Source organism: Rousettus aegyptiacus, unplaced genomic scaffold (genome assembly GCF_014176215.1).
Source record: "Rousettus aegyptiacus isolate mRouAeg1 unplaced genomic scaffold, mRouAeg1.p scaffold_m13_p_8, whole genome shotgun sequence".
NCBI lineage: Eukaryota > Metazoa > Chordata > Mammalia > Chiroptera > Pteropodidae > Rousettus > Rousettus aegyptiacus.
Genome location: NW_023416311.1, coordinates 103,344,826 through 103,359,303, shown reverse-complemented (window position 1 = coordinate 103,359,303; position 14,478 = coordinate 103,344,826). Strand labels below are relative to the sequence as shown.

The 14,478-nt window shown below is 45.2% G+C and overlaps 1 protein-coding gene, 1 long non-coding RNA gene and 2 pseudogenes across 3 annotated transcripts in view; 1 reads left to right on the top strand and 3 right to left on the bottom strand.

Moving 5' to 3' along the window:
- Nucleotides 1-14,478, bottom strand: part of MYO10 (myosin X) — a 185,252-nt gene that overhangs the window by 132,581 nt on the left and 38,193 nt on the right. For both annotated transcript variants that reach the window (XM_016118956.2, XM_016118958.2), the window contains exon 2: nucleotides 11,189-11,287. In XM_016118956.2, coding sequence (XP_015974442.2) covers nucleotides 11,189-11,287 — 99 coding nt within the window. The remainder of the gene's footprint in view (nucleotides 1-11,188; nucleotides 11,288-14,478) is intronic.
- Nucleotides 6,327-6,445, bottom strand: LOC118607115 (annotated as a pseudogene).
- Nucleotides 6,754-11,182, bottom strand: LOC118606638. The gene is made up of 2 exons (XR_004952562.1): nucleotides 8,946-11,182; nucleotides 6,754-7,284 (listed from the first exon to the last, which is right to left on the bottom strand). It is a non-coding gene; the product is annotated as an uncharacterized LOC118606638 (long non-coding RNA).
- On the top strand, nucleotides 12,195-12,313 carry LOC118607526 (annotated as a pseudogene).

The following is a 14,478-nucleotide window of genomic DNA, read 5'->3' as shown; positions in this document are numbered from 1 at the left end:
CGCCTGGGAACCTTGTTCCACTACAGAGTCCGGGACCACATTCATAGGGAAGTGGACTCAGTGCACCTGCAGTGGGGCCCAGGGGCCCCCATTTCCCACGAGCGTCCCAGTGACCGTCACACACGGAGAGACACTGCGCTAGGCTTTGAGACACTTAAACCCAAATGCCCCACGCTAACGGAGAATCCGCCGTGAGAGGGTGGAGGTCGGGGGGTCGAGATGGGAAGATCAGGAGCAGGAACGATTTCCTGAAGAGAAAGACGGACGGGCAGAGGGAGCCGCAGTCACAAAGACAACATAGGCATGGGAGACGGTTCACAAAACCATTTAAGATGTCCAGAAAAGGAGCTGAATGGGAAAAACCAATGCCTAGAAATCACGGGTAACATTAGGGCCTTCTCGGTCCAGCATGCAAAAGTTGTGCTTCCTCAGCAACTTCCAAGGTAATATTTTGATATGAGGCTCATTCTGTCTATGAAATCGTTCTGAACTTGGCTGCTCACTAAAGGGCACCCATAAAGCTTTTTAAAAACACACCCTGGCCTGAGTCTCAAGTGAGATTTCATTGTTGGGGGGCGGAGCCAAGGCTCTTGGTAAACGCAGGCCAGTGAGTTGTGACCTGTGGTCAGGCTGAGGACGACTCCAGCAGAAGCATCAGCGGGAAGCAAGACAGTGAACACAAGAGGATGAAACATTTCTTAAAAATGTGATTTTTGCTGACTCTGCTGTTTCCCCAGAGCAATGAAAGGAAAAACAAGAAACAAAAAAACATCGTAGAGGAGGAAGCTGGGAAGGCGGCATGAGAACCCACCAATCTTGAAAAGTGACTTCAGGAGAACGCACGAATGCCAGGACAAGAAAAGACGAGGACACTAAATCCCCGTGGCCTAAAGAGACATAAGAAATAAACACAGCAAAACGGCCCGGACGGGGAGTGACGGCCTGAGACGCGCGAAGGCCAACGGCCCCATCGTCGGTCTCACCCCACCCTACCTCACATGCTCCGTAAGAGGCGAGGGGACGCAGTGGGAAAATGGTCAGGTCTGGGTGCCAGCTCCAGCGCCAGCTCTGACCGCTGGCGAAGTGTGGCCTCCCGGACACGGCAGTTCGTGGAAGCTCCGTCTCCGTATCATCAAAATACGGTTAACCCCACCTTCCGCTTCGGGTTGGGAGGATTAAACAGTGCAAACAGGTGGAACACACCAGCACGGTGCCTGGCAGGGGGATGTCGCCCAGCAAATGTCATCCTCTTCCTTGGACCCACCCTGAAGGCCAACCCTGATGAGGAAGACATGGCTCAGAAGTGGGGTGCCCCCTTTCCTCACTGCTCACCTCTCAGGGAGGCGATCACGGGAAGCATGCAGTCTCCTCATCCCACCATGCTAACGTCCTAGGTTGGAACTCCGAACACGTTTAGAGATGGAACTGGGCAGGGAGCTTCCGCAGCATTGCGGGCACCTGCTCAGGTCTTCCCAGATGGACTGGACAACCAACTATACACATCACCGAGTCTTCGGGAAAACTGGTTCCAAGTAACAGGCCTATAAATGAATTTTCGAAATGGAATGCAACTCAGTCATGAACCGATGACAACCGCCTGAATGTGTCTTAACAAACTGCCTCTGTTGTTTCTACTGAAATTACACCCAGCGTTAAATGGTGCCATGTCTGGTTCCTTTAGATAATTTCAGGGCTTCTTTTTGTTTCCAAACAAGATCTTCACATACATTTTTTCACAAAATGATAATTATAATAAAGGAACAGTATCTAAGCCTCCAAAAAGAAAGAAAGAAAGAAAGAAAGAAAGAAAGAAAGAAAGAAAGAAAGAAAGAAAGAAAGAAAGAAAGAAAAGAAAGAAATCAAGTTTTGATTTAACCCGAGCTTAACACTATTTATTTTCAGTATTCATGCGTACTGAAACTGCAAGACAGTATCTTGCTTACTACGTTCAAGTACGAGTTATTTAATTTGCTAAACTAACCACAAAACTGAAAGCAACGATGGGGTCCAAGGACATAAATCGTCAAGCCTTCTCCAACGCTAGCATTGCAAACCAGCATTCTTGCTGGTTGTCAGAAGGATCGGGATATAAACGGGAACAAGTCAGCTGAGCCACCCAGATGTGGAGCCTGGAACTGAGAAGTCGACCAGAGACAGGAGACACCGGCAGATCAGAGGCAGGCTTGAATCCAAATAAACAGACCAAACCTAAGGGTTGGGAAGAAGAGGCTCACTTAATGGACCAGGATGGAAAGAAGGGGCCAAGGCTGACAGGTAACCACAAAGGGAAAGTCAACAAGTTGGCCCAAAGGAGGACAGGAAGCCAAAGAAGATTGTGACCCCACGAGGAGGCCATTTGTTCTCACTTGCAAAAGCATTTGGTGTGCGTTAATGTTCAGCCAGAGCCTAGCTGGGGCCAGTAAATACTGCTAATAGTGATCCAAACCCCTCCCCACCCAACCGCCCACCCAGTGCAGAGGTCTAGCAGGGAGGGGCCAGGCAGGGAGGGGCCCGGCTGTTCACTTCAAAGGGGCTGGAAGGCAAAGCTGTGTTTTGAAAGGTTCAGAAATAAGATGGATTCCTAATCCACTTAAGCAGGATTCACTTCAAGAAACAGGTGACAGACCCCAGAAACCAGGGCCGGGGCTCTCTCCAGATCCTGCCAGCGGATCTTTCAGAAGAGCTGGGAATGCAGCAGGTGACAGACGGTGTGAGCCCTCGCAAGCTAAGATCCACTTGCCTTGGAACTCCAATGTATCTCACCATGTTCGTCACTGTAAATTGCTTCCTGTTTCAGTGTAGATGCTGAGGCATGCAGAACAAAACCTCGGGTTTCAAAATCCCAAACTTTGGGAAAATATTCTAAACCGAACTCAATATCCACCCACTGCCACTCAAAAAAATGAAAATGCGATTCATGTGTTTTCAGAGTTTATCAAGTAAAACAATTCCTTTGAAGGAGCCTCTCTGTTACCTTCTGTGCCCTTTACTTCACTCTGGTCCTGTGGTCCAAGGGTGGTTTATACACACCCTGGATAAGACTAACATAGTGAAACTGCCACCATGACCCTTGGGACATGTGGCTTTTTCTTCTGTCATCTGTGGTCCTTTAAGATTTGTCTTTTATTTATTTTTTTTCTTTTTTAATGTTCCATGACAGTGCCAACAGAGCCCACAGCATTCTAATGACTAAGCTGGCTCCGTGCTGATTAGAAAGGGTGCTTCATTCAGTATTTATGGAGTGCCTCCACCGGCCAGGCTCTGCTCCCAGGTGCGAATGACAAGCCCCCATCCTCAGAGAGCTTGGTGAGGACAGAAAGGAAATCAAACCAACACGAGTGTCATGTCCAGGTGGTGGTCTTATCAGAGCGTTCACCCGAGTGAGGGCGGAGAGCGCCAGACACATCTCTGCAGGAACCAGGTTCCCGGGGCGGCATGATGAGAGCCCAGGCTGCGTAAGCACCAACCCCTTCCCAGGTTACAGTGAGTGTTCCGCACGGAGCTATGGTCTGCAAATACGCACACGGTTCTTTTTCTGGCACTAGGTACGCTAATAAACAATCAGACATTTTTCTTTTCTATCATCCCAGAGTTAATGGAAACATTTGACTTTCCATCTCTGAGCCGTAAGATGCCAAGCCAAATTCTTGGAAGAGGTCTAGAGAATCAACCACGTGACTTTCGGCGCAGAAAAACTTTTTTTTTTTTTTCATTCGAAACCAAGTAAGTTGGACAAACTGCACTGTACTTGGTCTTCAAATCAAGACCGAAGGCCCCAGTGGTGCTTGGTCTCTGGAGAACAGACTTGTGATTCTAAGAACTCCATGGGCTGGGGCTTCCTCTCCATCTCAGAGACGGGTATTTCCAGGATGAAATATCAAAATGTGGGAAAAGAGCAGAAAATTTAAAAGTTTCCCAGCTCAACGCTTTCCCTTTAATACAGCTGCACTGTTTGGACCGAAGTGAATTCCAAGGGTAACAGATGGACCCATACTGAAGTTTCAACAACAACAAAAGCCTAAGGCATCTGATTTTTAAAAACTGCCATTTGCTACCAGTGTGCCCCTTTCCCCTTAATTTCTGAATGGCCATGCAGACACCTTCCTCTTGGAAAGGGCCCTCCACTCGTCCACCCACAGGGGCAGCACCCTCCGGCCCTGTGCGCACACCCCAGGCCAGGGGCAAATGCTCAGCAGGCCTAAGTCACCGTCTGATTCTCCCTGCTGGAGCTGGTTATTCTTTCCTGAGGTTGTCTGTTCCTTAAGAAAGGGTACAAACCAGAATTCCTAATATGCTTTTAAGTTATAAAAGCAGCATAAGACATCCATCCGAGAAGAAAACAGCTTCAAAATAAATTGTGTAGGGAGTTATTAGTACTTAATGGTTACAGAGCTTCCATTTGGGGCCAGGAAAAAGTTTCAAATATAAAGAATGGTGGTGATGGTTGCACGCAGTACGCATGTAATTAATATCGCTGAATTCTATGCTTAAAAATGATTAAGATGGTCAGTTTTTATGAAATTTACATTTATAATAATAAGCACACACAAAGGTACATGATAGAAGAAACCCAAAACTCCAATTCATAAAAATAAACTGTATTCATTCTTTTTTCTTTCAGCTCAAATTTGGACATTTGCGGCAGAGACCAGTCATAGCGAATCTTTTAGACAGCCATCGGGAAAACTGAAAAGAATACGAATGTCACGGCTGTTAATAAACAGGCCGCACAATGGCAGAATCAAAGGTGGCAGCGAACTTCAAAAGGCCGCGTGCCGTTTGGGGGACGCGCTCTGCCCCTCGACTCGCTTGCAAGGACATGGTTTGTAAAACTCGGCACCGTCGGAAAAATTCAATCTTTAAAATATAAACATATGGACAAGCTAAAACACAAAATTAACACTGAGGGCCATTGACATGCTCTTAGGTGAAACCACGTGACCCTGCCCATATTCACCCAACTCTCTCATCCCGAGGAGGCGGCGAGTCCACGCGGTTCAACCAGACGCTGCCGCAGGTCCGGCTGGTCGGAAGCAGCACCCGCAGCACGTGGGACGTCTGGGACTTGAGAGGCCACAGGAGGCCAAAATACAAATAATCTGTTCCTTTTTCAGAAAAAAAATGGGTAAGATTTCCCAGTATATGCATTAACATGAAGACATTTTCCTTCACACATATAGGATAATCTCCTATAAAAAAAAAACAGTTCCTCTGAACCATTTAAAAATGCTTAATAACCATTTAAGTATGCTTAAAAAAAAAAAAAAAAAAAAAAGCATGCCAGCAAGGGAATCACGTCCAGGACAGCTGGCTCGAAAGAATCTGGCCCGTGGTCCCCGCGTTTGGCGCTAAGAGCCAGAGTCCCCCAATGACGCCACCTTGGCGTCGTTAATAGTGCCCTCCAAACTCCTTTTCCTCCATCCTCGTATGTTTAGGCGTCTTCTCCTTCCCCCACAATTCAGAGCCTGGAGACGCTTTCCTGGGCTGCGAGCTGCTCTACAGGCCCCAGGTGGTCCCCTCCTGCTGGCCACCCCACTTGGGAGCAGGGCCGGCTGCTGCTCGCTCAGGTCCCATCGGCTCCTGGAGGAGGCGGTGTGGCATGCGGCTTCCTTCCCCAGGCAGCTGCCTCAGCCAACAGCTGGCAGCTGGCTTAGCGTGTGAGCCTGGAATGTGGCTCCCGCGGGCATCCTGGGCTCCGGGGCCGGCGTGTGCAGTCAGCTTCCTTTCAGATAAAATTTTCACTCGGCCAAAATACCGAGGCTCCACCACTGCCCTTCAGCAGTCAGATCCGACCTGTCTGCCCTGAGCAGAAATCCCTGAGTCCCAGGTGTCCACTGCCCGACAGTTGGTGGGTCGCTACTACTTGGAAACGGGACAGAGACGTGCCGGGCTGTCCCAACACCTGACCATGTAGGGTCAGTGGGCGGGGTGGGGGGGTGTCTCCGAGACAGAGGAGCACACACATACGTGGTGTACGGAGCGGGGAGGGCGTGGAACAGTGAAAAGGCTACTCACGTCTATGTGACATTGAAGGGACCAAAAAGGAGCCAATGGGGGCAAAGGGGGGGGGGGCAGAAAAAGCAGCTGGCCAGGGCAGAAAGTGTGTGAAAGTGACAGAAAATGCGTTGAAAAATCACCATCTTAACCCATTATCACGTTTCCCAAAATTGGGCCCAATGAGTCAAAACCAGAAAGTCATACCAAAAAAGGTTAGAAACAGTTTTATTTATTTTATTCATTTATTTATTTTTTAGGCGAGGCAACCCTTAGTTGGTCTCACAGACTGCAAGGACCCTGTCCGCTTACGATTCCTTATTTTTTATTTATGCCTACAGCACCTGGTCTTCCTAGGTGGTCTCCCATCCAAGTACTAACCAGGCTTGACCCTGCTTAGCTTCCGAGATCAGACGGGATCAGGCTCGTTCAGGGTGGCGTGGCCATAGACTAGAAACACTTTTAAATGGGAGGTGTGATTATAAATAATTAGAACTGTGCTTCCTGTGTGGCCTGAGGAAATCTTTCTGGGGGGATGACTTTAATGTACCAGGTGATTAATCCACATCTTGTGGATTGATAAAATAAAAAGAAAAACTCTTAAAGTCTAATTATAGTTGTTGCAAATAAAAAGAGAAGGGCATGGAGGAGGGTATCTATTTGTAGACGATTCAATCCCCCGCCAGCAGAATATTTCAGAAGACCCCATATGGAGACAGGGCACACAGAAGACCCAACAAAATCATCGCACACAGTAACTGCCTTGATTAAGTTTACTGGGCTAAGTTAAAAAACTGCCCTTTAAAATACAATTAGGTAAATTGATCTCTCTCTAAGCCATTTCAGAGCAATCAAATTAGGTTCTTTCAGAAGAGATAACAGTTCACTCTCAGAGTGAAAAATCTAATTTAGAACTTATGACTCAATTCTACAACATACCTAAAGGGTGCTATCGCCTTGTGAATGTTCCAGAAAAGACAGAAAGTGTCAGATGGGGAGCAGCATGGAGAAGAGTTGATCTTTCAGCCACGTCTGCACCCCGCAGAACCGTGGTGCCTTTTAAATCGCTGTCCAGAGCTTGTTATCTACGACGATAAGTAATTTCAAAATGTCGGAACATGTGCTGACCTGCCCAACGTGCTGGGTCCTCCGGAGGCCACAGCTACGCATATTTTTCAACAGAGTGTGTCGGCCTGTCACTCACACATGTCTTTTTCCATCTGCAAATACTTCCCGGTGAGTGTAACATAAGTTATGAGTCAAAGGGGAATATTTTGGTCCTCCGTATTCCTAGAACAAACATACGGTAATTTAAACTTTCACATGGAATGTAGTTTTAAATGAACTTTAGGACTATCTCCCCGGCAAAAAAAAAAAAAAAAAGGGAAAAGCAAAACAAAACAAAACAGCTGAGTGAATGTGCAAAATTCTCAGACTGAATGAAATAAGAAAATGCGCCTGTAGTGTCACAAAACAAAAAACAAAAAACAAAAAACAAAAAAACACAACTCACTATCATCTCCTACCTCATCTCCCAGGGGCCCTGAGGTTCCATTTTAGGATTTTAGTGACATAGGGTTCTGCTTGGTCTAACGCAAAACAGGATTTTTAAAAGTGCTTCGTAATCCACCTGAGGATTATCACGCTGCAGTCAGCACCACCCCGGCCATGCTCAAGGCGAAACCTTTGCTGGAACCGGGGTCACTGACAAAGCAGAAGCGTCCCAAGGCCGAAGAAATATTTTCCAGCTTTACCTGAAGCTCTCCTCCTCATCTTTATCTTTGCTTCCTCCAAACTGGAGAGGTAGGTAGGAGGTTGGAGATTACTTCTCGGACTTCACCGTAAGTAACCGTGACCCCTAAGGCAGCTTCTGGGAATACCTTCTAGATCCTCACTACTCAAATGGAGTTTAAGAAACAGCAGCACCAACATCACCAGGGAACTTGTGAGAAATACAGACCCCAAGGCCCTACCCCAGACCTGTCAATCAGAATCAGCCTCAGAACAAGACTCCAGGTGGTGGGTGAAGTTTGAGACACACTGTCCAAAACCAAAAGGTAATTCATTTTTCGAGCTGTTTATGTTTCTGATAAATCAAATTTTGGCAACATAAGTTTCACTGAAACTGTTTTTAAAGATATAGAAAAATACCTATTTTACGTTTATTACCAGTGACCATCTGACCTCAAATACATGGTAAAATATACATACGAACATAAAATTTACCATTTTAACCATTTTTAAGCATACAGTTCCGTGGCATTAAGTACATTCACACTGTGGTGCAACCAACACCACCCTCCATCCTCTCGACTTTTCCATCTTCCAAACCTGAAACCCGTACCCTTTATACAGTGACTCCTCATTACCACCCCCCACCCCCAGAAATGCCGATTTCTTAACACCCTTTAATAACACAGAAAATTGGGTTGAAAAGAGCACAGATGGGCTTGACCAGGGCAAGGCGATGATGCTCTCCGTCTTTGACCTGATTCCCTGAGGCATCTACCTGGAACCAGTTAAAGAGCGGGCATTCTCAGCCTGGTGCCAGAACCCATTAATGCACCCCTCCTGACCCCTGGTGACTCTGTCCCTATGCGCCACGGTGAGCCTGGGAAGTGAGAAGAAGAAGTATGCTGGGAGAGAAAGAAATGAAAGTCTTTCGGCCACTGCCAGTTCTTGATCCTATTCTAAGCCCAGTTCTTTCCATCTTGCCTCACATTTCTCGTATTTGAAACCCTGCAATTCCAACACAAATCACCGGGCTAATTATACTTGTTATACCCGGGAATGACAGAGCGGACAACATAAGACCAAGCATTTGATGACCGACTGAAGATTAGAAGTCAAAGCTGAGAGCTGTTTTCACATTTAAGTACATGTTATACTGGTTTCGTTCTTTCTAAACCCACAATCCATAAATACCATCAAGAGTGAACAGAGCTACTGACCTGCCATCGCATTCCCCTCCCCGCTGCCCGTCGTCGGAGGCCAGCCGTGGCTTCACGTGACACAGCTGTCTTCATGCCACAGGCAGTGGCACTAACGAAAAGGTTGCTGGAGTTGCCATGCTAGAAGCCTCCGTGTCAAGCGAAGTGCATTTAGACAGGAGTAGCACCTCGAGGACGCTATGAAATAAGCCAGTCACATAAAAAGGGCAAATACTGTATGATTCCACTCATACGAAGTATCTAAAATAGTCAAAATCATAGCGATGGAGGGCAGAAAGGGGGTGGCCAGGGCTGGTGGGAGGAGAGATGAAGAATCAGTGTACAGTTCAGTATCACAAGATGAAAAAGTTCCAGAAGTCCGCTGCCCAACGCTGTGAATGCACGTAACACAACTGAACTGCACGCTCAACAACGGTTGTGATGGTGAAGTTAATGTTACGTGTTGTCACCACTTTTCTTAAAAAAAGGAAAAAAGTTTTAAAATAAAGTGTCTTTAGGATTAAAAGATAAGTCGATGAAAAAAAGAATTTCATCGCCCATCTATTTTACAATACTTTTAGGAACAGAGTTATGTCAAGTCAGGTACGCTGATCAAGTACCGTCTTCCTTTTCTTATACCATCTGGAGAAGTGCACGCAGGGTCTGAAAGGGACTGGATTCAAGGGGAAAGTGAGAAGGGAAGACAGGCAGAGACAAGGCAAGACAGAAGAAAAGGCAGACCAGCTCTACACGGCAGCAAACACTTCAGCAGCACGTGGCCCTACACTTCAGCAAAAGCCATTCAGTCCGTTTATAACCATTCGACTCTACCTGGGAACCTGATGGGAAAGAAACCAGACTAAGCATCAAGGTCGTGACCACACTGGCGATGGCTGCTACACATGTGATCTCTTTGTCCCCTCTCTCTACTCCCCCACCTCCAGATCTACACCCACAAAACACAGCTATAAGCTTCACCACCAGAAAAATACTGAAGAGTCCATTCAAGACACAAACGAGAAAGAAGCAGAGGAGCTACTAAAGTAGCCCGAGTGGCATCGCTGCTTATTAAGCCAAGAAGTGAGACAGGCACGACACCGAGGGGACCCTCTGGCTAAGCGGTCTTGATAACCAAGGACCCTGCCTGCCTCAAACTACACACACTGACCTTTCAGCTTTTGTTCTCAACACGACTTGCAACTGAGATTCAGAAAGTATGAGTTTTAAATACTGGTCTGTGACGCCCTTTTATTTCTTTATGTTTTAAATTCTGATATGTGACTCTGAGAGAGGAACCCATTTGTAACACGAAAATTGGTTTCCTTAATAAAATGGAGAAACTGGGCTCCTTTCACAATTGTCCAAATACAGCTGAGCCCTGAATGACCAACAACCTCCTTGCCAGATGCCAAGTGCATAGTCAAAAATCTGAGACAACTTTTGACTCCTCCAAAACGTAACTACAAATAGCCTACCTTTGAGAAGCCTTACCAATAACAAAGAGTCGATTGACAAGGTTTGTATGTTATATGCATTATATACTGTATTCTTATAATAAAGTGAGCTAGAGAGGGAAAAAATGTTATTAAGAAAATCGTAAGGAAGAGAAAATACATTTATAGTCTATATTGGAAAACATTCGCATGTAAGTGGACCCGCGCAGCTCAAACCGTGTTGTTTGACAGCTGACAGTACAATCCACGAGCCCAAATCTGGATTCACGTAGACGGCTTTTCGTTTGTTTTACTCTAAACCATGTCCCACACACAGAAGGAACTTCTTCAGTTGCTTAATAAGGAGGATAAGGAAGCTCAAATTAAGGGTGTAGTCGGTCTCGTTCTTATGGGGATCAGGACCCCACCACACTACATGGTCACCGACAGGCCGGTATTCCCGACACGCTGTTAAAGTTGAAGAATTTTAAGGGGAAGTGGTAATGAAACCAATTGGTAAATATCAACATATTTGAACTTTTTTTTCTCAAATTGCTTGTGGCCTGTACTTCAGATTATTGGGCAAGATCACCAGGAAGGAAGCCAGCCAAGAGGAGTGCTCTTCTGTGACTTTCTGGAACATCTTCCGTGCCCCATGTGGGAGATTTTATTGAATCTTTCTCACGCTCGAGGTGTGCACTATACATTTCTTTTGGGATTTTGTTTTGCCACTTAGAAAATGTTTAAGGTTTGGGGGCAAGGGGCAGGAGCACACGTGCCCTTGTGTAAGTGGAACATGGATGTCATGAAGCTAAAGGGACTTGTGCTCACCTGACCATAGTCCGTCCGGAAGACGACAACGCCCTCTGCACAGGAACTTACAGTGCTCGGAAAATGCTGGCCATTTTCTCTCAGCCAGACCCGCGTTCCCTGTAAACAAAATAAACAGGATTTAATGATGAGGTTGGCTTGCAATTGGGGGCAAAATGCCACCCTCAAAATCACTATGACTACTACATTCCTTTAAAAAAAAATTTTTGTTTTGAAAAGAAAATGTTCTTCTCAAACAAGCAAAGAATGACTCTTCAGAAAGCATCATCCGTATATCCTTTACTATATAAAAGTGCGACAGGTGTCCCACTGGACAGAGAGAACAAAGAAAGGACTGAGAAAACAGCAGCCCATGTGTTAACAAAATGCAGCGGACTCACGTGGATTAGCTCATTTTACTCACAAACGCCCACTGGGGCACACATCATTATTACTCCCATTGCGCAGATGGGGAAGTGGAGGCCGCGAGGTAAAGCAACTTGCCCCACATCAGGAGACTAAGAGAGACACCTTGACCCCCAGTGGCTGGGCTCTGGAAACCACGAGCTTGACCAGGTCACTACACTGCTTCATCCCAAGCTGAGAACTCTTTGGGAACCGTAGGCTCCCGCCCTCCTGGGTCTGAGCCCCTTGAACTTGCCCACTCGGAGGGCACTAGACACCCCACCACCTTCCTACCTGTCCCAAGTCCATGTGTCAAATGGATTCTTCAAGAGAGGAGCGTTTTAGTAAATATCAGAACCCAACCCACTGGCACGAATTTTTGTACAATTCTGCCAGATGCTTAATGTACTACAAAATCTGGGGTTGTAGCCCGAAAGATAGCGACTTCTAAAGCTTCTTGTGTTGAGCCAGGCATACTTTTGGGGTGCCTTGATTTTATTTCCATGTTTTATTTCCCCACTGAACAAATGAAATAACTATAATATTTAGCTTTTCAATGCTGAATTTCCTCTTCCTCTAATTTCACATGAAAACTATTTGCTTCCAAAGATGAGTGATATAGGTCTACAGCCATGCCACCCTGAACGAGCCCAATCCCGTCTGATCTCAGAAGCTAAGCAGGGTTGGGCCTGGTGAGTACTTGGATGAGAGACCACCTAGGACGACCAGGTGCTGTACGCGTAAAAAATAAAACAAAATAAAAAAATAAAAAATATATACCTCAAAGATGAGTGATATAAAAGAGTGAAGAAATTACTGCGTGTTCACTAGTTATTCAAATGATAAAGAATTACCTTTATGACGTACGATGTATATGTATGCTTTAGTATCTCATTATTTCTACTGTTCAATTTAATCAACTCCAACAAAAATGCCACGGTGGAAATATTACAGCAAAATTATCACTTGAAATAGCACTTAAATTGAACAACTATTTTTCCCAGAACTTACAACCTCACTTCATTAATTGCTGTTTTGATACGAAGTGAGATATTTACAATACACTGGTTATGGTATGTTCGGCTTCTAGTTTAAGGGGCCGTCATTGCTCTCATAACAGAGCTGGCAGGGGATAAGTAATGTAGACGCCAACTCATCACTTTATACCACTTTAAAAATAGTAACTTCCAGGCGTGGGGTGTTTGTGTGGTGCCACAGTCACGTGCTAAAAGCCTCGCTGATACTCTATCTAATATTGGCCCTGGGTAAGATAGGAATTATACCCCCAGGAGCAAACGGAAGCTCAGAGCATAAATTCTTGCCTAATGTCACAGTTAGTGACCGAGCCAGATGGCAAATCTCTTCAATTCCTAATTCCATGCTCTTTCCACCCATCACACAAACTACGTATCTACTTAAAACAATGCATAAATAAGTCAATGCATTAATAGGTCAGTTAACAAAATATAACAACATACAGGTCCCTTTCAGTGGCCGGTTATTGCACATGACCATTAGCCCTCTCTCATGCTTTAGGAGGGAAATTTTTAAAAGATATAAAAATTCGATTTAAAGTTACTCCCTCGGTGCCAAAGGCAGCCCTATTTTAAAATACACCAGCCATGACCCAAAATGTTTGCTGTCACCACTGTAAGTAAGAAAACCTTCAGTCTGTTGAAAGCATCTGGGGCCAGCTAACTAGAGTCAGGGGTTCACAGAAGGAGGGGACCCAGAGGCGGGGGCTGCATCTGTGTAAGATTCTATAAGCACTTCCAAGATAAGGCTGAGGCCTAAGGTTAAAATGGCACCAGCTTCTGTTCTCTGTGACTGGCTCACATAATTACCCTTCAAGTTCTGCAACTCCCCTATGAAACCCCTATACAATGCCCTTTCCATAGGCACCCCATTTCTCTTTAACATGGGGATTTTAAGTTGTTAACCCCATCCTACTTCCGTCATCCCTCCAAAGAGGGGTTAAAATCCTGTGATGCAGGGGGAAAAGAGCATCTGAAATGAATAAGAAGTGTTTCTCTAAACCCTGAAGTCTGCTTATTTAAAGAACCAACATCAACAGCAGCAAGTTCCCATCTCCGCGGGAGTGGGTCACGTACCTCTGATTCCCACTTGGAGCTGAGATGCTGGTAACACCCAGAAAGGATGAGAATAACTGCCTGTCAGTCTCGATTCTTTATTAGCAAACAGCTGCTTCCAAAAAGAACATTTACTCCAGGCTTCTCTAAGACTGCTCTCTCAAATAGCATTCCATTCCAAATCGCATTATCGGTAATGCTCTAGAAAAAGGTTTCCTTCGCCCCAACTACATTTTCATCATTTTTAATTCACAAGTCAGAGATTGTAGCATTTGAAAGCTTTGAAATATCTACTCTTACACACTCTCTCAAATGAAAATTTTCAGTCATATAAGGCAAGAACTTTTACCCATTAGGTAAAATCAAAAAATAATAATTCACAGTGGACCTCCATCCCAGAATCTTGAGACCAAAGCATTGTTTGCTATGACAATAACAAACATGTTTATCAAAAAAGATTTCACGTACATGTTTCCCATTAAAATTGTCTATTTAGTAAGAGTATATTAAAATTTTATTGGGAAACATTACTGAGTTAACATAAACTGTCACCAGGATTAATATAAATCTCTGGACTCCCAGAGTCTACACAGCATGTAGCTTCTTTTACTTGAGTTTTGTTGTGGTTCTTTTCACCTTTTTATTTAAAAGTACTATAAAGCTCTTTGTTGACATAGTTATTTATACATGATCAAACACACAGCTCAACTTCCTTAGTCCAAAGGTCTTAATCAACAGGTGTGAAGAGCTGCTGATAAGCAAGTTTTGCAAAATCCAGCCCAGATAGCAAATCCAGGGCCCACAGGCTAGTCCCTG